Raw genomic sequence first — 25,211 nt, forward strand, 5'->3', positions numbered from 1 at the left:
TTCAAACGATGCGAGGTCAATGTAAATTATCGTAAGAGGTCGATGTTGTTGTATCAGCTTGAACTCGCAATTTCGTTTCGGAAAACCCACTTGAAGAAAATGTTGCGACTTGTGTGATTGGTCTAAAACTGAAGATCTTTGTCGAATATACCATATAATGATCCCCTGAATTAACCCAAGTACATGAAACTAAATAAATACAGCGTGCAACACACTGGCTACTCTACCCTTTGAATATGGTGGTCATTTGAACATTCTATCCAAAAACATTATGAACGCTCACTTTTTTTTACATATAGAAGGGAAAAGGGAGAAAGTTTTAGAGAAGAAACCAAAATTCAATTGGTCCACTGCACAGATAGCCCCCTCTCTCATTTTATACATGTTTTTTTTTTTAAACCAGATATGCAATTTTTTTGAGCTTTTATTCATATTTTGTGAATTAAATGAATAAAGAGAAACTAGCTTAGGTATTTTTTGTTTTCATCCATCTAACCTATTGAAGTTTCAACTGACAATTTTCAAAGTACAAAAAAAAAAAAAAAAGTCGAATGCAATTGAATCCTATGTGTTTGTATTTTTGGTGAAAATGTCAATGTCAAGACATTATGAAAATTGTCTAATAGGATTTCTAGTTAAGTTCTTTAATAACCACCCACTAGGAAAATCCAAGAGCAGCCATTGGTTTAACATGGACACTACCTTTTAAGATTTTTGGACATCTTTGAGCCAAAATTAAGTGGGACCCAACACCTATTGAGGTGGCGTCCGGGTGGATTTGTATACTCCTAAGTAAAACTGACTAATTAAGATTCGAATGACAAATTGACTCTCAAAGCTAGTGCGCGCCGCCACCAGACCCACAAGCCGACAGGGGCCATAGTTCGGTTTGGAATGTACTTGAGCTTGGGCTATTTGAACTTTAGCTTCTTCATCCGCTACTTTTGTGGACGATTGAGCATTTGGTTAGCATTTATAATGCAATTACAACTTGCAATTGGTTGAGCTTCCCATATTGATATTATTTCCCGACCAATAAATTGTCCCACACCAACGACGCATCAATTTGCTTTAAGATATATATGCTGCTTACACGAAAATTGTTCCATTTGATTTTCGTCGGTTATTGTTATAAAGATCGATCGAGCGATTCATCTAAACTCTCTTATTGCAGGGAATTAAAAGAGATCTCTTTCATAATTTACCCCCAAGTATGAGTTCTCTAGCTATTAGGAGAAGCTGTACAGCTATGATCTTTTTACAGCTAGGAAACTACTATTTAGTTCTTCAAAATTTACGGTCTCAATGGAAGAATTAAAGGGTTAATTACAAAACATGACTTCAAGCAAGGCAGATTGGAATAGACTGTCCCCTAAGGTACAGCATGCTCCCCGGCCGGGCGATGAATGCCGGCCAATCCAATTTAATGCACCTGTCATGATGTGCTGAAGTACTAGTGTAGGTGATCATCTCCGTACATGCATGTCAAAAAGGATTTAAAAGAGGGTACTGGAAAACTGGGAAGAAGCAAGGATATATATAATCACTCATTGGTACTTGTCTTTTTTGAGGAAGGATTCTCGCATGTTTCTCGTCACATAATTCATGTGATGCAAAATGAGATTCATCACAGTCCTGTTTATTTAACTATTATTCGAGTCGATCGTTCATTCGGGTGGTCGAGGTGTATTTTGTCATCCATGCAAAACGAAGTGAATTAGACATCGATCGGTATGTTTTTTCTTTTCTTTTGCTAAGCAAAAAGGGTAAGAAGCGACAACCAGCATAGCGACCCCTCTTGATCCTTAACCATAAAGTGGTCTTGCGAGCTAGCCGCTAAATTGAAGGGAACAGCCCGTGGCCGCATGCCCCACTAGGGCTCAAGCTACACTGCCTGCACAAAGGTTCATTCTCACACAACATTTGGTTCACCAGAACGACCATAGCAAGTGGGTTCAAACTCGAGACCGCGTGGAAAGGAAGGGAGTTTCGCCTCGAAACCTTTGCCAACTGGATATTTAATCAGCACGTTTGTCACTCAAAAAATGGAGGGTTTGTTTCCGTTGACCATTCATTTCACTCCTGCTAAACATGATTCAATCAAGTCTTGAGCGTTGTTCGAGTAATCTAATCTTCTGTTATAATGTAAAACAATTCAAAATAAAATGCGAGATTTGGATTCTCAAATGAGACAGTTGTAAATTTAATTTTGTATCACATGAAGGATATTCTCTTCTTTTTTTTCAACGGAAGAAGCAAATTCATTAATCAAGCCATATGGCATCTACAGATAACTCTGAATACAGAATAGGGCGTACGGCAAGTAAAAATTTCCACTCGAATATAGAGAAACAGAGACACAATATAAGAAAAGACTAAAAAACGAAATTAGTGTCTAGCGCCTATACAAGAGCCAAATGCTCACTTCTTCACACCGTCAACATGGCCAGCTAACGTGGAGCTAGTACCCAGATACCACCATCTTGGGATGGCGGAGCTCCGAATCAAAGATAACATTAAACATGTGGAAATCAGTTACCCGATTTGGGAAAGCCAGATCGAAACAAAACCACCCGAGAAGACCCACCGGGACAAAAACCGGACCAAACATCCAGACAAAAATCGGCCTCAACATCCGAACATAAACCAAACAAGAGTCCAGACAAAACAAAAACGAAACACAAAACCAAAATCCTAACCTGCCGAAACACTCAAAACAGTCACCGCAGTACCGTCGTGCCACAATCACCGCACCAACCATAGGAATCACGATAGTCCCTATTGCCGCCATGCCCAGTCCCAACACACTATATCCACTCATAGCATCGCCACCAACAACCAAGCAAAATCGCACCATCCACCACCCGAAACGGCCAAAGCGCCGCTGGGCAAGAGACCGGCTACCTCGAACAAGGTAGAACGACTACCTCGAACAAGGTAGAACGACTATCCACAATGGGATCCAGAAAGCCGGCGGAATGGGATACACCCAACAGAGTATCCGGCGGGATCTTACAGGAGAGGGGAGGGGGTGGAAATGAGGAAGGAGGAGGGAAGGGGAAGAAGGAGGGGGGAACAACAGTCCACGAAGGAGAGGAGCATCGGCAAGGAATTAAAGGAGAGAAGAAAAAAGAAGAGAGAGAGAGAGGCGCCCGGGAAAGAGGCGGCGCCTCCCTCTAAGCAAACAACGACGGTTAGGATTTTTCAGGTAAAAATTTAGAGAGAAAAAAAAGAGAAAAGGGACAGCCCCACATGACGGATATTCAGATAAGGAAATCTTCACATCAGAAGATTTTAATTCACCTTTTCTAGGGACATGTGATTTCACATCTCTCTCTCTCCAATATGAAAATTACCCCACTAAAAAAGGAAAAAATTTCTTCGAACAATGATCCCACTTTCGAGTGTAAGAAAGTCTTTTAACCTGGACGGTCTTTTGTCGTTATTTACCACATTCGCAATCACCTACTGCAGGAAAGTGATTTTTTATTTTTTGAGGAAAGCTAGAAATGCATAGATCTCAGGAATAAAAGTAGCAGTTACAGAGCAAATGGAAATACAACCAAATGATTTAAGGTCTCGTTCCAGAACATCTTTTTAAAAAATAAATATTTATTTCATATTTTTAAATTTAAAATAAAGTAAATGAAAAATAATTTTTAATTTTTTTTTTGCACCGTATAAAAGATCTCGATGAGATCTATCAAACTAGATCCATATTGGTAGAAAAATTATTTGCGTAAACACATTATTTTTGAACTTGAAATCACATTCTTAAAAAATAAATACTTATATTGAGTTCCAGAATGGAGCCTAAGTACTACTACTATAAAGTGAGAGGGCTTAAAATTGATAGGAATTGTATGAACTTCAATAAACCAGATTTTACAAACCTATTTCACCATATAACAAAATATACCAGAGCAATATATTTTACAAGAATTGAACCATGAGGGGGTATTCGCATATGACGATAACTACAGGGGTCAAAGTGAACGTTGTCCAAAGTTTTAATTCGCCTTTTCTATGGACATGTGATTTTACATATCTCTCTCTCAATATGAAAATTACCCCATTAAAAAAGGAAAAATTCCCTTCGAACAATGATCCTACTTTCAAGTGTAAGAAAGTCTTTTAACCCTAGACGGTCTTTTGTCGTTATTTACCACATTCAGCTTATAATTCAGTAATTTAAAATTCGTAGTCTATGTTACCTAATGCAGTAAAGTGATTGGAGTTAAGTAGTACGGACTACTATAAAGTGAGAGGACCACTTTAAAATTGGCAAGGTTAGAACCACGACAAATTATTATAGGCACGACATTAATTGTGCCTCCCTAATATATATAGCTGGTAATTTCTTTGACAACATAGGTTATGGTTTGGTAAAGAAAGGTACGTAAATGTAGAGGCGGCGTAGCAGGAGCAAGACTAGCTATTTACAAATTAAGTCAACCAGTCTCCTTGGTGCAAGCAACATCGGATGCTATCGAGCATGGAGCCAACATCTCTTCGACCACCGCGTGATGAAGTGCAGAACGGCTCCTTTATCAGACAACATTAGTAGCAGCGCTCAATGGCGTGTTATCTTGCGTTGCTAGTGGAAATAATAAAGTTAGAGATCATCATATATGAAATATAAACAATATAACCTCTTGTTGTATCTTGTTGCTTTGATTTTTGAAGAACAAAACCAAAAATTTTTAATCTTAATTCCGTCATGGCCTTCTTCTACCCAAAATTTCTTAATCAGGTGAATTTCAGAACACTAGTTAATATTCTAGTGCTACCGATGGGATGTTCGGCCAAGACGGTATTGGATAAGTTATTAGCATCGATCATTGCCGGGATAAGTTATCAGAAAGTCTATTGGTACAGACAAAAAATCTGTACCAATGGGTACAAATCCCTTTTTGGGTCTCAAAAAAATTATTGGAATCGCTCATTTTGTTTAAAATACTTTGCTTATGGTTCTTACAAAAAATAAGCTTAATCCGGTATCGATAAAAGTATTTACGAAACATCCAAATTTTACTTTAGAATTCTGGCTTTGTCTGTACCAGTAGCACCATTCCTAAGTTATTAGCATCGATCGATTATTGCCTTCAATCGTGCGACTGTTCCTCTTGGAGTATTGTAACTAAAGAGTCCCATTACCAAGAGTAAAGCCACTTTGTTTGGTGATAATAAGAATGTGTAACCTGCAATATGTCATTATGTGATTGAAGGGTCTGGTGAAGCACACTCAAGATCAAGAGTAAAGCCACTTTGTTTAGTGATAAGAATGTGTAACTAGCAATATGTCATTATGCGATTGAAGGGTTTGGTGAAGCATGCTCAAAATTAGATGTGGCAATCCTAATTCATATTTTTTAACCCATCTAAATCTGTCCACTTATAACCTAACCTAACCCGTTCATATTGTATAACAAGTTGATATGGGTTGAACCCATATCAACCCATATTTATATGGATTTAGGTGGGTTGAAAATTGGTTCAATATGGATTGGAATTAAAAAACGGAGAATGATACACCCACCGAAGGGTGTTCCACCGCACAGCCCACCGCAGCTCGCCGGGCCTACTCCGGCCACCGGACGTCCGATCCGAACCGTCCAAAAATTTAAAAAAAAAAAACCGAGTGGGCACACGCGAGAATTAACGGCATCCGATGTGTGTAAGTGCTCGATCCGAACTTCAAAAAATCAGATGATCCGAGCCATTAAAAATGAAAGTTCAGATCGAGCACTTACACACTTCGGATGCCGTTAATTCTCACGTAGGCCCATTCGGTTTTTTTTTATAAAATTTTTGGACGGTTTGGATCGGACGTCCGGTGGCCGGAGTGGGCCCGGCAAGCTGCGGTGGTCGGTGCGGTGGAACACCCTTCGGTGGGTGTATCATTCTCCTTAAAAAACCAAGACTAACGCATAATTAACTCACTGCTTTTAGTAAAACCCGTCCATTCTACAGGGCTTTTCATAACAAAGCAGATCAAACTCACTGACGAGTGACGACAATTTCACATCTTTCATGATGACAGCAAATGGCACGTGGCAAACTAAATAAAATAGCCATATGACTTTTCTGTTTCGTACTAGGAATTTTTTGGTGCCGAGTCGGTATATCCCACGCTGTAACCGTTCGGCACATTCGGGTCGTCAAACTCTCTCTCTCTCTCTCTCTCTCTCTCTCTAGTCCCTTGAGCTCCTGACTCTGATAAGATAATTACAAGACCAATCCCTTGAGCTCCTCTCTCTCTTTTGGGTTTTTTTTCGTTTTGTTCTTATTTAACTTTTTACGTGTTTGTTGTTTTGCTACAAGTATTTTACGATTTTTTATTCGCTCCAATCGGAAAAGTAAAAAATTATGACTTTTATCCAAATATTTTTAAAAACATCCAAGATAAAGCCAAAAAATTGGTTTTTTGGGATTTATCTTGAATATTACAAAAAATATTAGGGTAAAAGTAAAAAAAAAAAATTACTTTTTCAATTCTCTCGTCGAGACGAACTAATAGGGGTAAAAAGTTTGTCGTAAAACAAGCAAATACAAAAAATTTGAATAGAGACAAAAAAAAAAAAAAAGTCACTTGATTTTAATAGTAAAATCAGAGACGATTTCGTGTTTTTTTTTTAAGGCATGACTTGGGTTTTTTTTTTCTTATTGATTCTGAATGGTTCATAGATGCGGTATTTTTGTTTAGCAAGTCTGAGTTTCAATATAAGGGAATTTGTTATTTAAAAAAAAAAAAAAGGGTCGGGTTGGGCGGGTTTGGATTTGGCTTGACCCATATCCGACCCGACCCATTTCAACCCATTTGCTTTTTGACCCATATTTGACCCACGATCCGTTTCAACCCGTCCAAATCCGTCCGTTTGCCACCTCTACTCAAAAATCATTCCGGTCTTACTCTTACATAGACAACCCTCTTCAATTCCTGCAAGAGAACCCATTTACTTCTTCGTGAAATGACCTGTTACGGATCCCTGAGCATCTTTCAAGTCCAATATTATGTCTTTTGAAAACTCTCATATATAGTAGCGATCCTAGCTAGAAAACCATCATAATATTTATCCGTTGAATCTAAGGAATTAATATTGACTGTTATTAGGGGACTATGTAGTTGGATATTACATTTACATATTCTTTAACCAAAATATTCCAGAGCAATATATTTTACACGAATTTTCAATCGTAAATAAGTATATAACACATGATTATAAAAAACAAGTATATAAAACTCTTAGCCTAAGGGTTTGGTGCATGGTCCATAAAACCTTTCGACGCTTCAATCCTAAAGAACCTTACTATAGAAACGTCGCAGGTAGCTAAGCAAAATTCTAAAAAAGATAATTAAGTTATCTGCACCTACTTCGTGTCACCTGTGAAATGTGTGAATTTACAACTTCATAAGCAATAAACTCGTATGAGTATATAACGTATAAAATACCGGAACTACATTATTTTTTCCATAGAAATAACTAAGGTTGGTAATTTGTAGGGTTCACAATGGTTCAGCCTTGCATTGTGACAGCAAGGATAATCAACAAGGTCAAGTTGCAACAATATAATGATGAACGTGAGAGATCTGATAGTTAAAATGATAGAAATTGTATGAAGTTCAATAAACCATATTTTCATAATAATCAAAACGGCAGTCACAGATTAACCAAAATTTATCAGGGAGCCACCCTGAATGCCAACTCGGTGTCTGTGAAAAACGAGTAACGAGTTAAATAGGATATTCAGCCAATTTAAGTTTGGCAAAAAATGGGCATTGGTCAGGCCATAGAATGACCTTGAGATGTTCAATTGGTGGTGTAAAAAAACATTAGTTATTCATTTGAGATTCAGAATGGGTAAAACTAGTGCTCGAAGGTAAATAACTCACAAGGGTATTTTCAGAAAAAGAATGGGAATCAAAACTCCAAAATTTAGATTCAGTAAGCCAACCAATTGACTGGTTTCAAGCTCATTGACATTCTCTCCCCTGTACGTACCCAAAAAAGAAGAAGAGAAGAAGAGGATATGGGAAAAATGAATAGTGAACCATGGGTTTTGGTCTTATCAAAAAAAAAAAAACCATGGGTTTTGGTGAACTTTTTTGAATAAAGACAAAAAAATCGGTAGTGAAATTTATGAAGATTGATTGGACCATTTCATCCATCTTTCCATCGCTTCAGATTACCAACTTTTTCTGCATTTCCCCTTCAAATGAAAAACATAATACAGCGATTAAACTTCAGAATGAACCAGTTTGAACTGATATCTGGACAGGGATGGAGCAATGGTCGTACAGTCTTCCCCTACCCAGTAGATCAGTCTTCCCTTACCCAGTAGATCGAAGCCAACAAAACTGGGCTTTATGGATCGAAACATGCGGGTCTTAAAGAATCTGGGGCTTTCAATGTGCATCGAAACAAGCGAGCATTAACGTCGCAGGAGCACGCGGCAATACAGATACTCCGTAGGCTCTACATAAAAGTATCTCGTAGCAACCGCTTTGCTTCTAAAGAGATTGTTTTCAACTTTCTAGGAATCAATCTCCAGTGCATTTTCCACCTCCCATGTTGAGTAAAAACTCAATATGGAGATTACCGATTCTATTGCATAAATCTATCAGTCAGTGTCTAGCACCCTGTGGCAATATCGCTTGGTAACGCTCAATAACTTCACACCTTTTTGAGATTCTACAATTGGTAAACTTTACAAGGCAAAAAGACAAATAAATATCAAAATCTATCAATTGAGAACTTTTAAATTATGGCACGCCCTAAGAACAATTCTATAAATCAGCCTCACTGTCAGTAATCTCAAGTCCGCAACTTTATCCCATTCATCTTGTCATAAATACTCAAGGACTTGTAACAAGAAAAGAAGATTACCCCAAATGGGTAACATGGCAATCCAGAAGAACAATTTCAACTTGGCCAGAGCTGTGAGAGGGCTTTCCCCTTTTGGCATGTTGTCACGCAATCCAGTGCCATCTCCCCCAGCTGTTTCTCAACATCCTCAACGGGAAGGCAGGCATCCACAGTCTACAAGCAATTCACAAAAAAATAGGTTAGTCTGAGAATGAGACAAGTTCACTTATCTGCGATCGAAGTCGAAATGACAATTGAATCCACATGTATGCTGCATTGAGCCAGTAAAGCGAAGGAAGCAGAAATAAAGACGCAATACTTGGCTAGAAAAGAAAAGGAGGAAAAATGAAAACTATCACTAAAATGGACAAACAAGTTGTCCATGAGATGGAGAATGAGAATGAGAATGAGAACAAGAAACCTATGTTGTCATGTGGTGCGTATGCTAAAAGGCCATGGCTTGGTGTTAAAACAACAAGGTCTCAACAAACTCTGAGGTGACACACACAACAAAGAGAATAGACTGCACAGTTTTCTGGTTAGAGTAAGGCCATCAGATCACTGCCATGAAAACAGAGAGAGAGAGAGAGAGAGATGGTACCTTCCACGACACATCATGGAGTAACTGATATGAATGGGCAACTTTCCTTTGAAACTCAAGCTGCTCATATCTCTCACCTCCGTAGCCTCCTCTTTCCGCAGCTTTCTGGCAATCAAAGTCAGTTTCCCGAATTCTATTTACTTAGTGGAGATAAATGCACACAGGAAGTGGAAGCTGATACATTGGTATGTGATTCTCTTTCTATGGACATAAACAACCCACTTAGCAACTTAAGTGCTCTACCACATGTCATTCACCCTCTCCAAGAACTTGGTATAGACGTGAAATAAGCCAAACAGATGAATGATCGATAAACTTATTGAGAATCGTCACATTCTCAAGCAAGTCCCATGAATCATGAAGCCACTTACTTTTTTTTCTATCCTTTCTCTGGGAAGTACAAATTGGTGTGCCTTGCAGAGCATATTGACCAACAAGAAAGGCAACCCAGATTTTCATCAACTGAACTTTCTTTTTCGCTGGAAAGTAAAATCAAAAGACCAATATAATAACAGAAACTTAACTATTGAGTTCTTTTATTCAGTACGAAGAAATTGAAAAAATTATGCATGCACTAAAGTACTTCATTTTTTGTTTGAAAATTGCACGTACATTTCGTAGGAGACATTTAGGGACGGTGGGAGAACTAGGTTCACACAACAAGACTAAATGGGACTGAGAATGAAACCGGTAAAGTATTCAATCTGCAAGCTTCAATACATGGCTGAGATATTTAATGTCAACCCACAGTAATTTCAACACCATGAAAATAGAACAAATTACCTCTGGTGGTATATCAAGATATAACACTAGATCTGGAGCCAGCAACCCCATCTCCGGTGCCTGGTAAACAAGAACTCTTGTCTTTTCACTAGCTAAAGGAAGAAAGGGAGAAAAACATGCGCCTATAATGGTTTGAAGCATGTCTGTACCTTACACCATTCAATATCAAGTCCTTTGGCAGATGAAAAAGCCACCCCAGAATACGAATAGCGATCCACAATGAGGCTTGTTCCACTTCTCAGCCTCGTCTCCATCAAGGATCTGCAGGTGAATTGAGAGGTGATCAGTTGCAAATGTCAGACATCTCAAATATTTCCTTCTGCAGATATGAACTTAAGCATAAAGAAAAATTCGATTAACCCGAGAAAAGCTATTAACTTCAACATTACTCTCGTCATACAGACAATAAAGATGAATTGCTAATTCCCTACAAATGCAGCAAAGGAACAGTTACATCCCGTTGAAAATACCAAATAGGAATAATCAGTAGAACCCGTGTTCAGATTTGTTCAGATTCCAGTTACCAATACAACTCCAGTTATAAAGGAAGCATTAAAATTCTTATAATTCTTCATTTCATGTGAACCAATAGACATTACAACATTCACATCCACTTTTCTGGTTCTCACTTTTTTTCTCTGCACAGAAATACAAATAGTTTTAGTAGCATTCGATGCATCTATGGTGTAAAGTGCAAACTCCTTTCACGGGAACAAACCAGTGTGTAAACCAACCATACTCCAGCTTAAGCCCACCTAGTTCATCAAAACAAGAATGTTCACTCATAAATGTAGGAAGACCATGGCAAACAAAAAAAAACGAAAATCAAATTCGTTTTCTTATGAAGGCTGAAAAACTAATGAAGCAAACTGAAAATAAATAAAAGATCTAAAATTCTGAGTTCTCACTATGAAGCAAAGTCCCACATCGCCTAGGTACCTAAGTAATATGAAGTATATAAACGTGAGGGCACCCTCACTTCGATAGCTAGCTTTTAGAGTTGAGTTCTACTCAAGATGGTGTAACATGGTATCAGAGCTCAGGTTGCAAGAGATCTTTGGTTCAATTCTCTCTATTTGAATTTTTTCCTGTTTGCATTCTGCTTATCTCTTTCGTATTCTGCTTTGCTCTGTCTATGAAAATTTACATTTCCACATGTAAGACGGGTTTGCACGTGAGAGAGGGTGTAATATATCTTGATAACATTGTTCAGCCCATTTCCTAACAACTTAAGCTTTTGGGACTACTGGTAACTTAACATGGTAGCACAGTTAGACACCAGAGGTAGGGTGCGTGTATTTGGCCTGCATGTGGCAAGTGCTGCCGAGTGAGCACAGGGTGTGACACGAAGTCCCACATCGCCTGAGTACCAAAGTAATATGAAGTATATAAGCGTGAGGGTACCCTCACTTCAATAGTTAGCTTTTGAGGTGGAGTTCTACCCAAGACCGTGTAACACTCACAAACCTTCATAGGAAACAGAAAAATAACATGGTGGACGATAAAGTGAAATCAACCTCTTCTCCCAACGATTTGCACTAAAGAGTAGATGTATCGCGTGATCATCCAACTGTGACTCGTTAGCAAGATAAGAGGAAATCATTTGGCCAACACCCGTATTTCTATCAGGAAAACGCCATGATTCAACTAAATAGCCAAGTCTCTCCAAGAAAGAAAGCAGTCTACTTGATTGTGAGGTCTTCCCACAACGATCCAGCCCTTCTAGCACAATCAAAGCACCTCTTGAATCACTTTTGTGGTTGTTTTCCAAGTGCATTTTCCTTACAGAACTCTTGAATGGAAAATTCAAATTCAATGACCGACGAGTTGCTACTGCCTGAAATTTTCTGAAAAGGAACAAAATTGACTTATATCCACCCCCAAATGTGCATGCACGCATGTGCACACAAAGAAGGAAATCAAAATGAAATGCTAGGTTTGAAACCAGACAAGTTGATAGTGAAAACAAAAAATGAAAACAAAAATGAATGAACTCAACATTTATCTACCGAATTTGGTACAAGTACCAATATTAGGCAAGCTGACATTTCATTTTTCCACTCCCCCCACCCCCATGACTCAGAAAATCAAACAAAGCATAAATGATATTTAAAGTGCTAAAAAACAAGACGATAAATAGATAGGCCTTACAAGAGATATCCAGTGGAAGGATGCTCAAAAAACCTTCGAAGTTGAGACATAGGAAACATGTGTCATGACACTCGAATACACCCAAGCCTCCAATCTGGGATTGTGGAAAGAAAACCAAATCACAATTATGCCTATTGAAATGAGAGACAACAGAATCGATAGAGCCGATTGAAGGATTAAGTTGGATGCAATGTAATAAGCCATAGATTGCAAGCCGTAGACTCCAGCTGCATATTAAGACTCAACAAAAACCTATAAGAAGCCTATTGAGACAACCACAATACCATCTTTATGGTGCCGAGCACACACAAAATAGAACAAAAACTAACATATTAAAACTTTCAGACAAAAGAGGACCCCTTCGAGAGCTTTGTCGTAACCATTTAACTCATTAAAAAAGTAAGTTTATTCGGTTCGATAATTATGTGATACCACTTCCAACTCACCAGTCTAAGCAGGTGATACTGGATTGAACCACAACAGACACCGGCACTCACTGCATTTGATTTGGTGATGTCATGATGTGCAAGCACTTAAAACCATAGCAGTTAAATAACCAAAACATGGACAGTAAAATGGAGTGCCTCCAACCCTATATTACTTAACAAATTTAAACCCATAGCGAGAAGCAGCAGTTAGATGGGCTGTAGGGATTACGGATTAGTCCGAGGTGTGCGGAAGCTAGCCGGGGACACCCTGCATTATCCCAAAAAAAAAAACTATTCTGCTAATGGCACATAAACCAAAATACCATATCAATATCCAAGAACACGCAAACACACACTCCCAAATTGGAGTGACCCCACTGCTGAAAAATGAGAACAGAACTCTGAACTAAAAAGTACAAATCAATACATGGAGGCTTACGAATTGAATTACGAAAAGAACTGTGATTAATGTTTGATTTGCTATCTGTAACAAATAATGAGAGGGCATTAAAAACATCAATTTCTATTGTATTCCATCAATTTTTTTTTTTTTTTGCTTTTCAAGGAACGATTCCGTGATTTCTGACTGTAAACGATCGGATTGCTTACTTCAAAGGAGAGTGCGAAGCACGGCTCTTTAGAAACCCTACAGGAGTTCAAAATACTTACTTCAGAGAGAATCCGAAACGTGGGTCGGTTTGGCCATCACATGAGAGAGAACCGCATGCTCTCACTGTCGGACGACCCAGAACGAAATTGGTTTTCCTATTTTTCATTTTTTAGCTAATTGTGCATTTCGTTGCGAGTCCCATCACGGATTTTCCACAAATAATTCGAACTGTTTATTAAATATTAAATGTAAAATAATTCTTCAAGAGTTCTAGCGAAAAATCTGTTCAATTCAAATGAAATCTAAATGAAAATTTAGATGAATGGATCAAGCATCTATAGGTATCGAATTGAACTGATTTTTCGTGAGAATCCTATAAATAATGTTTTACATTTAATAAAAAGTTATTGTTTGTGTGGACCCGTGATGACCTCACAACAAAATCTATGCATAATTCATTTGTGTGGACATACTTTTTATAAATAAAATAAAAATAAAAATTCAGCTCAAACCCACTACGCAAACGGGGCTTAGTTGGAGTATTTATTTTGGCTTTTTTTTTTTAAGGGGCTAGTTATTGCACCCAAAAAATTGAAAAAAATATAGGAACACAACTCTCTTCGGAGCCCTCTGATGTACGTGAGACCACGTGTATTGAACAACTTTGAACTCAGATGTGTCTTAAGTTATGTTCTGAAATTGTGTTCCTAGTATGGCTCAAATAACGGGGCTAGTTATGGAGTATTTTCTTGGGCGAAACTTCAAAGTTTGTCCCTCTAGTTTGACCAAACTGCTGTTGGCCCCCCAATTCAATTTTAATTAGTCGACGCCTGGTGCTATACAATGTTGTCCCTCAGTTTGGGCTAGATTAGCTTAACTTTTGGCAAATAATTGTGTGGTGACGTGTCTGAAAAGAATAGAATTTATCATTTTCAAATTAACTCAAAAATAGCAAATTTAATTAGGCAATTGTGATTATCCGTTCGATTACCTCAACTAAAAGGATTTTCCTACATGTATCAATCAATAATAGATTGACGCTCTTCAATAAAAAAAAGATAACTGAATATAAACAAGTTTGAATTCAATCAAAAGCAAGTTCATATACAATTACTCTTAAGATTTCGACAAGAACAAGACAGAAATATAGGTACACTTGAATTGAATTGAAAGCAAGCCTATATGCGACTACTCTTTGGCAAGAAAAAGACAAAAAGATATAAAAATTAGTTTAATTTAATCAAAAGTGGGCTTATATTCAAATAAGTCTTCAAACTTGCAAAATATTAAGCTATTACTAAATTATTCTAAATCCTAAACTACTCTAAATCTTTGAGCAACCATTTTATATGGAATGTCAGATGATGATTTTTTGTCGGGGCTTCTCTCTTTGATTGCTTCTTCTATTTATAGACGATGGGTCTGTTTTCAACTTGTATTCTCCATGTTTTCTTTTAGCGCTCAAGTCTTCATTCAAATTTGGTTCCAAAATGCCCTCCATTCCCTCCAAAAATGGTTGCAAAGGCCTTCAAACTGCCATTTGACTTGGTTTTCTCAAAAAACTATTCTCCTTTCATGTTTGTTGATGTAGATCATGGCTAATTTCTGGATAATAGGCTCCTACTATTGTACAACATGAATTAGTTATTCGAAATAATTTACCCAGATGATTCACAGTAAGCATAACTGATTTCCCTTATGAAATAGGTCTCTAATGACACCATTCAATGGTTTTAAGAGTTAATTAACGGTTATGCTTAATTATCATCTTAATACCTATCATTTCGATGGTTTTAAGAGTTAATCAACGGTTATGCTTAATTATCATCTTAATACCTATCATTCAATGACCAAACGTGGTCGTTTCCAATCTAAACGATACCGTATAATACTAAAATAACATCATAATTAAACCCTTCGATTATCTGTATCTTAGGCCTAATTACAACGTGTTTTGATTGAATCATGCACTGCTTAGTGCCACGTGTAATTTTCTTATTGGGTGATATATTTTAGGATGTAAACACCCTCCGTCCAATCCCCATTAAAAGCTCAAACAAAAAGCATCAAGTGTGTGGAGGACTGGTATTTAATTTGAGTGTTTGGCTAGGGTTCTTCATATGCATTTGTTGTTATTGGCAAATACACTAGTTGAAACAGTTGCACAATGAGTGATTTGGAAGGACTCAATGAATAATGACTATTTTTTTTTTTCTTTCGGCCAATGAAAATTGACTCATGGTAGGACAATTTATAGGTCCACAAACGAAAACCCTCCTTGTCATCTATTTTTGTCACATCTTCATTCCCTCTCACAGTCTCAACCTTCCCTTGCACTTAGAGCATGTTATATCTAACCGTCATCTGGATGGCACAAGGATTTTTTTGCTGGAGCCAATCAATCAGAAAGACAAGGTTGGTGTCTTTCGTTATCCCACTTGATGAAGTGAAAGGACCTCCTGACCGGTGACTTGGCCGGAGTTTCTTACGCTAAGCAGTAGTTTTTCTCTTTCCAATTCACCCAAAAGGTCTTGTTCATTTGGTAACTTTGGATATTTTAGTTTTGATAGTAGATGGAGAGAGAAATAGGATAATGCTCGGAGAGTTGGATAATGAGTGGAGAAAGATAAAGAGAGAAATGAAATTTATAATTGAAGAAATAGGGTAACGATTAGAGAAAGATATAGGGTAATGGTAGTAAAAAACAAAGTAAAATATCAAAACGAACAAGGGCAAGGATTTTATTTTATAGCTTTATTAAGGATTTGTATGGCGAGAGAACATTCCACGATGATAAAATCACGAGGTGTCACTCAAGCTTTGTTTCACTAAGCTTTTTGGAGTATTTTGCTTATTTTATTTTTTTTTAAATTTTTTCTCGCTTGTGTTAGATTCGTCTAAACGAGAGGAATCGAAAAAGTAAAATTTTTATCTTTTTACCTAAATATTTTTGAAAATATCCAAGAAAAAACCCCAAAAGTCGGGTTTTGGGTTTTTTGGGCTTTATCTTAGATATTTTTCAAAAAATATTTGGATAAAAATCATAAATATTTTACTTTTTTGATTCGACTTGATGAAATGAACTAATACTAATTTACAACAGTCAGGCGCAAAACTAACAAATGTAAAAAAAAAAATTGAATAAAGACAAAACAAGGAAAAAAAACCCAAAAAAATTAGTGGAGTAAAGGCCTCAATTGATGCAAATGGAACTTTGGAAATCAAAGTTAATCTTTGTTCAAACCAGAACCAAAAACTGAAAATAAGTACTTAATTTTTAAGAAGGTAATTTTAAACTAAAAAATAAAGTGTTTACATAAATAATTTTTCTAGCAATATGAATATTGATTGATAGATCTTATCAAGATCTTTTATACAATGCAAAAAAATACGGAGTAAAAAAATTAATATTTATTTATATTATATTTTAATTTAAAAATATGAAATAAATATTTATTTTTTAAAAATGTGTTATGCAACGGGCCTGATGCTTAAAAATTCACTCTTTTATCTTTCTTAGCCATGTAAATTATCAGACAGCAATTAATTAAGTCGGACACACCGGTACCCGCACACGGTATTACTAACCCCTGTTGGATTACGCGGCGCAAACCATCCAACGGCCCATATCGCTCCGGATCCAGTGAGAGAAAAACCAAGCGGGGCTGGCTTTATAAAGTCGTCCCCTCTCTCTCTCTACGAGCGCTTCCTTCTCTCTCTAAAAACTTCGAAGCCAGCAGAGCAGAGTTCCTTCTTCGATCTCCACTTCGCACTCCATCCGTCACGAGATCCAGCCTCTTCAACTGCTCCACTCCTTTCGTTTCACTGCTTCGAGCGCGGTTCGACCCTATCTAAGTCGGCTTCGAGCTTCGATTTCACTCGAGTTTCCAATCTAGGGTTAAACTGCTCGGCTGCTGGGTATTGTATTTTTTGCCAATTCGTACGGAAATTACTTTCGGTTAATGGTATTTATCTTCCCTCTGGAGTCCGTTTTGCTGAGTTGTTTCTCTCTTTACGACTCGAGGACGAGTTTTGAGCCCCGATTTTAAGGTTAGGGTTTCGTTTGCATCGTCTTCGTTACTATTGGTCTTTTGGGTATGAGTGGAATTCGGGAAAGAATAGAGGATTTGGAGGATGTTACTTGTTGAAACCTAGTTGTTGATTTTTGAATTTCACTTCGTGTGAATGCTGAGTTTCGTCGGTATACTAGTTGGAAGAACCAAAGTACGTTACTTTAGTGACAAATGAATTTTGTGTAATGGAATTTGGTAAAATTCAGAGGACGTGGAGTGTGTTCTTGAAAACCTTGTTATTTGTGTGATGAATTTTGAAGTGATTATCAACGTAATTGCAATTAATTCCGTTAATCAATCTATCTGAAATTTTTTTCAAATCGTTCACTAAGTTGAACCCAAAATACATGGAATAGTGGACCTGTGTGTATGATTATGATGTGTAGAAGCATATGGCTAGTATATTAAGAAAGTGATGCATTTAGTTTACTGTTTTTTTAAATACATGCAAAATAATAAACATTTAAATTGTGGAGCAAATTGTCCATTAAGTTGAATCTAAAATACAAGGAATAGTGCACCTATGGATGTCATTATGATGTATAGAAGCACATGGTTCAAGGAACTTATCTTTGCACAATTAAAATCTGCAGAACGGTTATTGGATTGAAGTGTATAGCACAGAAGTCATCTTCGAAACAATTTTACTGTGGATGATGGCAAAGAAGGGTAGATTACCTGGATGGGGCTCTTCTGGTTTTGGTCCTACTTATGTATCGGAAGGGTCTGGTAGCTCGGGACAAGTTGATGCGGAGATATTCGTTTCTGAGGGTTCAAGTGCTCCGATGAGGAAGTGCATTAGTCTAAATTACCCCATGCATGATGGTTTTGCCGTCCCTATACAAGCCCTCCCTTTATCGAAAATGTCATCTTCTCAAAGAAAGGACCTAGTACTACGATTGAGAGATGAACTTGAAAGGATTCGGAGTCTCCAGAAGAGAGTTGAGATGCAAAGAACAAATGTTGTTGCAGTCTCATCATCAAGTGATATTCTCAGTTGTAGCAATCCACAAAATGGGCCTTCAGTAGAGAATTTAAAGAAATCATCGGGCTTGACTTCTGGATCAGGGAGAAAAGCAAATCCCACAGACCCCAAAAGGCACGGTTGGAATCGTAGTACTTCAGGAAAGTTTGAATCTGCAAGTCAGACATCGGTAGCACCTAGCGCTTTGAATGCAATCGTGATGAAACAGTGCGATGGATTGTTGAAAAAGTTAATGGAACATCAGCATGGTTGGGTCTTTAATACTCCTGTTGATGTGGTGAAGTTTAATATTCCTGATTATTTCACTGTTATAAAGAATCCAATGGATTTGGGGACAATAAAAAGTAAGATTGCTTCAGGTGAATACTCAAGTCCACTGGACTTTGCGGCTGACGTCAGGCTTACTTTCTCCAATGCCATGGCCTACAATCAACCTGGAAATGATGTCCACTTCATGGCTGATACTCTTTGTAAGTTTTTCGAGGTTAGATGGAAAGTTATTGAGAAGAAACTTACGAAGACTTCCCAGCCATCTCTAGAGAAATCAAGCGTACGTGAAGGAAAGGAGGCAATCAAGTCCCTGCCTCCATCGAAAAGGAGAAAAATTGTTACCGTACCCCAAGAAGTTATGCCACATCCTGTAAAGCGAACAATGACAGAGGAGGAGAAACATAAGTTAAGTAGAGATTTGGAGGCATCACTAGGAGATTTGCCGGACAAGATTGTTGAGTTTCTGAAAGAACAGTTTTCAAACGGAATGGATGGTGGAGAGGATGAGATTGAAATTGATATTGACAATCTCAGTAGTGATGCATTGTTCACGTTACAGAAGCTTCTAGATGACCATTTACAAGATAAACAAGAGAACAAGACAACAGCTGAACCTTGTGAAATAGAGGTATTTTGCATTTGATTCGTTCCCTCCTGTAAATGAAAATAAGTAATTTTTCGTGGAAATATATATATATATATATATATCACAATTAATTTGTTTTATCTTTGCTGCAGGTACTAAACGACTCAGGGCCTAGCAATTCGTCCTTGCAATTGTGCAAAGGTAATGGTCATACTGTTTGGTTGCTCGCCAACTGGTGGGAACATAACCCAACTCTAAGAGGTACCTACCCTGTTTGGAGCTGCGATTTCTAGCTGATATATTTTGCCATATTTTGCACATTTATAGGGAATGACCCTGCCGATGATGAGGTTGATATTGGTGGGAATGAGCCTCCTGTATCAAGCTATCCTCCGGTAGAGATTGAAAAAGATGAAGGTCACAGAAGCAACAATTGTCTCAGTCCAGGAAGGTCCAGGGGCAGTTCCGGTTGGTATTCCTAAGTTTCACTTTTTGGTCATTTCATAGTGAAGTATGACTTTAAGTTAGAGCTTTTCTAGGAAATGGTAGGTTAGTATTTTACATCTCGAGTCTTCCTTGCTCGCATAAGAAGCCAACTATGCACTTCTACTAGTATTATTTCTGCAGTGTTTGTATTATCAATTATGTTTCCTTAGATTTTATCTACTTATTCACTGCTATCAATTTTTTAGGTTTTTTATATGTTAAATTTTTGTTCTTATTTCTGTTTTCTTGTATCAATTCAATCTGCAGATTCTGAAAGTGAATCAGACGGTGCCAAGGCTTCTACCTCGGGAAAACAACCAAAGGTAAGAGTGGACACATTTGGTTTTTTGAGTGCAAAGCTTATCTATGTGCATATACTCCATGCGATGATATTTGATAAATGATTGTAATTCACTTGCTGCTCATGGGATTCTGTTGAAATTTCTTCTTTTATGTTCCCTTATAACCTTAGTTTCACTCACTCCATGCTTGCTTTTTTACAGGAAAACTCAGGTCCTGGAGAACATTTAGATGAAAAGACAGGTGTAGTTGACTTGCGTGATGGAAATTGTGAATATTATTTATTTCTCTCTTTTCATGATGGTGCTTTGACTGTGTTATTGTATTCAGTTAGATCAACTAGATTGTATTCAGTTATAATCTTGATGTTCTGTGGACTGTTGAAGTTTTAGTTATCTCCGAAGATTAAACATTGTTAATTACTATATGTTTTAGATAATGGTCCTTAGTTTTTACAAACCAAAAACTTGTTCACTATCATGTAGACCGTGTATACTTATTTATTCAATTTGGCTTCCAGTCTAAACTTTAGGGAGCTCCAATAGCCAGTTCTATTATCACCTTCAAATAATTGACCAGGCAAATGGTTTTTAGTGTTGTTATATATTCCGTAGGATTATCTTTTACAGAACCTAGTTTTTTTCTTCTTCTTTTTTGCAAAGGGTTTACAGAACCTAGTTGATATCTTAAAGATAACTATTATCGGAGTTGATTTTGCTATTTGATAATATTTATCAGAGGGTAAACTGTATGTAGCATGGGCATAAAAAACAAACCTTATTTTCTAGGTCTAGTTATGTTTTACTGCATGTTTTGGCAATAAATATTGCCATCAAGTTGTTTTTTAATCCTTGCATGTCTAGCCGAGTTGTTATGGCGCAGCTGCTTTCATTTCTGCCTTGTTTGGATCACTTCTTGAAAAATATTTTCCAACTCAAAAAACACTAATTACCCTTACTTCTAATCATTACTCTAATTTCTCTCTCCTCTTTCCAATCATTATTCTCATTTCTCTCTCTATTTCTCTCCACTCATTACCCCTACCTCCAATCATTACCCTAATTTATCTCTCCACTCATTACCCAAAAACCAAACTAAAAAATTTTCAGAACATCATCCAAACAAGGCAGAATCCTTTTCTTTCCGCCCAGCCTCTCCCTTTCTCTACTGGGTGTATCTCAGAAATAGTTGTCTCACTTCTGGAATCTCTTGCCCATGTCCTCTTTGCAGAGTCTGTGAGTGGGCTGGATCAACTAGAACAGATTTTCCAGAAGCCAAACTCCGTCGAGTCAGATGGCCATCATGATGGTAAGCATGGCGTGTGAAGAAAATTGGTATCCTGTGCATATTAGGGGTGGTGTCTCATCCATTCTTGTAATTTCTAGGTGAGAGTGCTCTAAACGAGAGGCAACTTTCACCAGATAAGCTCTACAGGGCTGCTGTTTTGAGAAGCCGGTTTGCTGATACCATATTAAAAGCTCGAGAAAAGACACTTAACGAGGTCGGTTATACAGTTTAGGGTTTGTTTTAAACTAACTGTGTCCCCCAGTCCATTTTGTTAGCTTTTTTTTTTTGCATTGGTTATGATTGGTTGAAATTTTGCTCTGCCTGCGGTTAGGGCGAAAAAGGGGATCCAGAGAAACTACGCCGTGAGAGGGAAGAACTTGAAATGCAGAAAAGGAAAGGTATTGCCCTTTAGAGCTGTGAAACCTCACCATTCCTTTTTTTTTCTTCCACTTTGACTTCAGTATGTTATCGAAGAGTTCTGAGGGTATGGCCATCATTTTACTTATTATGTGTTCTCATGAGCAATCAGAGAAGGCGAGACTGCAAGCTGAAGCGAAGGCTGCTGAAGATGCTCGAAGGCGAGCAGAAGCCAAAGTGGAAGCGGAAGCCAAACGAAAGCGAGAGCTTGAGAGAGAAGCAGCTCGGCAGGCTCTACAGAAGGTAAAAGATAATATCTTAGAGCTCTATTTGTTTGTCCGGATTACAGTATAATATTGGAGTTTCGATATTAAAGGGGATCCACATATGCCATCTTTGGTTGGTAGTTCGCTCAGATTAAGGCATCGGATTGGACTGTAAATCAAGGAGACTACATATTCCATGTTTAGTTGGCACTTTTTCAGTTACGATTAGAAAACTGTTGTATATATCCCGCAAAACATGTAAATTGCCTTGGGGGTATAGGCTACTGTTGACCACCTCACTATTAGTCTGATATGATAAATGGGGAGTACATATACCTGTATTACTTCAGTCAAACAAACATAGCCTACTAGGTTTAAAGAAAAAGAAAAGAACCACAAGTGGCCCAACCCACGTGTTACCTCACTGGCCCAATAATTCTCCGTGTATCTCAATGGAAACTTCTGTGGCCTTGTGCAGATGGAAAAGACAATAGAAATCAACGAGAATTCCAGGTTTCTTAAAGACTTGGAGTTGTTAAGTGCTGTCCCTCCCGAACAATTGCCAAGCCTGGATGAGACAAGCCCGGATCACTCTCAAGATGGATTAGGCAGTTTCAAGTTTGGGGGCAGTAATCCATTGGAACAACTTGGATTATACATGAAATTGGATGAAGAGGAGGAAGAAGGTGAGCCACCTAGTGTGCCAATTATCGCGGAGGATGTAGAAATCGCGGAGGATGTAGAGGAAGGTGAGATTGATTAATTCTTCGCTGTTTTGTTTCTCCATGAGTCATGGAGCAAGAAAACGATGCGAATATGACTGTTGTGTGATTATTTATAAGAACAGAAAAAAACAAAAAAACAAATGGGCAAAGAGCTTGTCTCCTTTTTGTGCTAGCCATAAACTATCGGGTGCAATATCAATAGATCTGTGGAGCATTTCTCTGAGTTCTGGGTTTGAATGAGACGTGATTGATTATTTCTGCGTTTAGCGGACAATTGTATGGAATGCCGGAATTTTGCTGTTTCTGTTGAGGATTTCTACAACAGATGCAAACAAGCCATGGATTTTTCAGAGTGGGGACGATAAATTTGGATGATAGACTGGCTTCAGTACAAGTGGGGAACGGCAAAATTGCTGACAAGAAGTTTATTGTGGTTGTAATGAATTTGCGAGTTACAAGGACTGGTGGAATAGTATTTTTTGTGGAATTATTACTGCTCTTGTTTTCCTGCTATAAAACTTTATTTACGATGCAGCAACAGCAGAAATATTATAGCGAGCCAATAGCCTCTCCGCTACCATGGATACAACAAACCTAAAAGGGCGACTAAATTCCCATGCCTAAATTTCTGTAAAACGTCGATGTCTTGTTCAAATTGTTTCATTCTGTTTGGATTCATTGCCCTTGATGTCCATCCTTTGACAGCAATCTTTACTCCCATCACCTAATTCCCCCTTGTAAATTACTCAAAATCCTCCTCTTCCCTATGCGTCATCTTTGCTAAAATTGTTTGTTGCTCCTTGAGCACTTGGATCGAAATAATCTCAATCCCACCTCCTAAAACAGTCATATCTCTACGAGGATCACCACGGGCAACAACACTCTGGCTTGTATGTGCCTTAATAAAATCTGAAGCTAGATTGTTCTGCGTCCAACTTTGTGTTGTCATTTGCATCAAAAGATTTAGGTCTGTTCTACAAATTTGGCAACAGACTTGGCTTTACTACAAATTTGCATCAAATTTCTTTCCTTTTTCCTTCTGCATGGAAAAAGAACTTGGTATGCATAAAAGGAATCCAATAAAACTATGGGTACACCATTTGGTGTATACCAAATGTGCACCGTGTTTTGTGTGACTCATTTCTGGATTTCACACAAATGATCATAGCTGCTTTACTTGTTTAAATATTTTTTAAGCATTCTTGGAAAAAATAAGCTCCGGCGGATATCGGTAAATACTTGATCGATTCTACATCCAATTTGGACTTAGAATCGATAAAGACTTTATCGATATTCGACAGAGTTGATTTTTTTACAGGGATGCTTAAAAAAAAATTTAAAAAGTTGGGCGGCTCCGATAATTTGTGTGAGACTTGAAATGGGTCCCACGCAACACAGTGTATACTTGGTGTGTACCCATAGCAGGGCTAACAAATCGTTAATTTCTCATTGAATTTCATCAAAAAATAGTGAGATATGGAATGAACTTTGTTAAAGTGTGAGCTTCACTCTAACTGGTGGTTAAGTGTCGATTCCTGAAATGAATGGCGGATTGTGTTTTCAGAAGCTCATTTGCTTTTCTGACTTGTATTTTCCTGGTTTGAGTGTGTGATAGTTTTGTAGCTAGCTAGGGCTGATAAACAAACTAGCTACTTGAGCTCGGCGATCTCGTATTCGCTTGTTCGAGATTGGTTTGTTTCATTACTTACAAACAAAGCTCGAATATTTTTTCAAAGCTTTCTTAAGTTTTCAAATCAACAATCTTCTACTTTGCTCGTTCAGTTCAGCTTATGATATATATAAACAAATTGAAGCTACTCGAGATTGACTCGATTAAAGCTCGTTTGAGATTGACTCACCTTATGAACAAGCTAAATTGGAACATATTTTAAAGCTTTTTAAATTTTCAAACCAAACGTGTACAACCAATTACCTGGCTCGTTCAACTCGTTTAAAGATTAGCTCTAATTGTAGCCCAATTAGTTTCATACTTGCTTTTCTGCCCAGTACAACAATTTATTATTGATAATAATGGCCTAAAATAGAACTGAACAGGCTTAGCTGACACCATCCTATGGATGTAAACTAAGCACAAGTACTAGAATTGAACATGATGAGAAATAAGCTTTCAAGCTCATCCCAACAGTTCGTGAAGATTCATCATAATCAATCCACTTGAATCTCACCAGTAAAAGCAAACTCAAACTTGAAGATCTAAAACAAATCAAAAAAAAAAAAACCCCGAAAAATACAAAGAGACACCAAGAGTGTCACTGTATATATGAACATAAGCTGCAAACAATAGAGGCCTCCTTGAAGTTCTCCTTAGTTGGTTCCATGGAGAATTTTCCCTTTTACGAAATAAAAAAAAATAGAATCTCATAGAGAACTCTATTGAGGTCTCTCATCCGCCACTTAATGAATCCGACTCTCATC

At 37.6% G+C, this 25,211-nt stretch overlaps 2 protein-coding genes across 7 annotated transcripts; one reads left to right on the forward strand and one right to left on the reverse strand.

Moving 5' to 3' along the window:
• Nucleotides 1–8,644: 8,644 nt before the first annotated feature.
• Nucleotides 8,645–13,618, reverse strand: LOC131336127 (thymidylate kinase-like). Of its 5 annotated transcripts, XM_058371826.1 has the most exons (8): nt 13,500–13,523; nt 13,060–13,098; nt 12,403–12,496; nt 11,769–12,098; nt 10,401–10,512; nt 10,252–10,311; nt 9,469–9,573; nt 8,645–9,041 (listed from the first exon to the last, which is right to left on the reverse strand). In XM_058371826.1, exons 3-8 carry the CDS (start codon nt 12,459–12,461, stop codon nt 8,925–8,927), a joined length of 783 nt encoding a protein of 260 aa, XP_058227809.1. In that variant the 5' UTR covers nt 12,462–12,496; nt 13,060–13,098; nt 13,500–13,523; the 3' UTR covers nt 8,645–8,924. The 5 variants fall into 5 exon arrangements, with proteins under 5 accessions (XP_058227809.1, XP_058227808.1, XP_058227810.1 ...); XM_058371825.1 differs by lacking the exon at nt 13,060–13,098 and having other exon boundaries at nt 13,500–13,618; XM_058371827.1 differs by lacking the exon at nt 13,060–13,098 and having other exon boundaries at nt 13,440–13,502.
• A 3,500-nt stretch (nt 13,619–17,118) lies between these two features.
• Nucleotides 17,119–22,916, forward strand: LOC131336128 (transcription factor GTE8). Of its 2 annotated transcripts, none has more exons than XM_058371830.1 (11): nt 17,119–17,490; nt 18,107–19,396; nt 19,507–19,555; nt 19,682–19,822; nt 20,108–20,163; nt 20,344–20,383; nt 21,371–21,448; nt 21,526–21,641; nt 21,759–21,825; nt 21,957–22,087; nt 22,529–22,916. In XM_058371830.1, the coding sequence occupies exons 2-11, from the start codon at nt 18,167–18,169 to the stop codon at nt 22,811–22,813; spliced, it is 2,193 nt and encodes a 730-aa protein (XP_058227813.1). In that variant the 5' UTR covers nt 17,119–17,490; nt 18,107–18,166; the 3' UTR covers nt 22,814–22,916. The 2 variants fall into 2 exon arrangements, with proteins under 2 accessions (XP_058227813.1, XP_058227814.1); XM_058371831.1 differs by having other exon boundaries at nt 17,119–17,358.
• Nucleotides 22,917–25,211: the final 2,295 nt, after the last annotated feature.

Source organism: Rhododendron vialii, chromosome 8a (assembly GCF_030253575.1).
Source record: "Rhododendron vialii isolate Sample 1 chromosome 8a, ASM3025357v1".
Taxonomy (NCBI): Eukaryota; Viridiplantae; Streptophyta; class Magnoliopsida; order Ericales; family Ericaceae; genus Rhododendron; species Rhododendron vialii.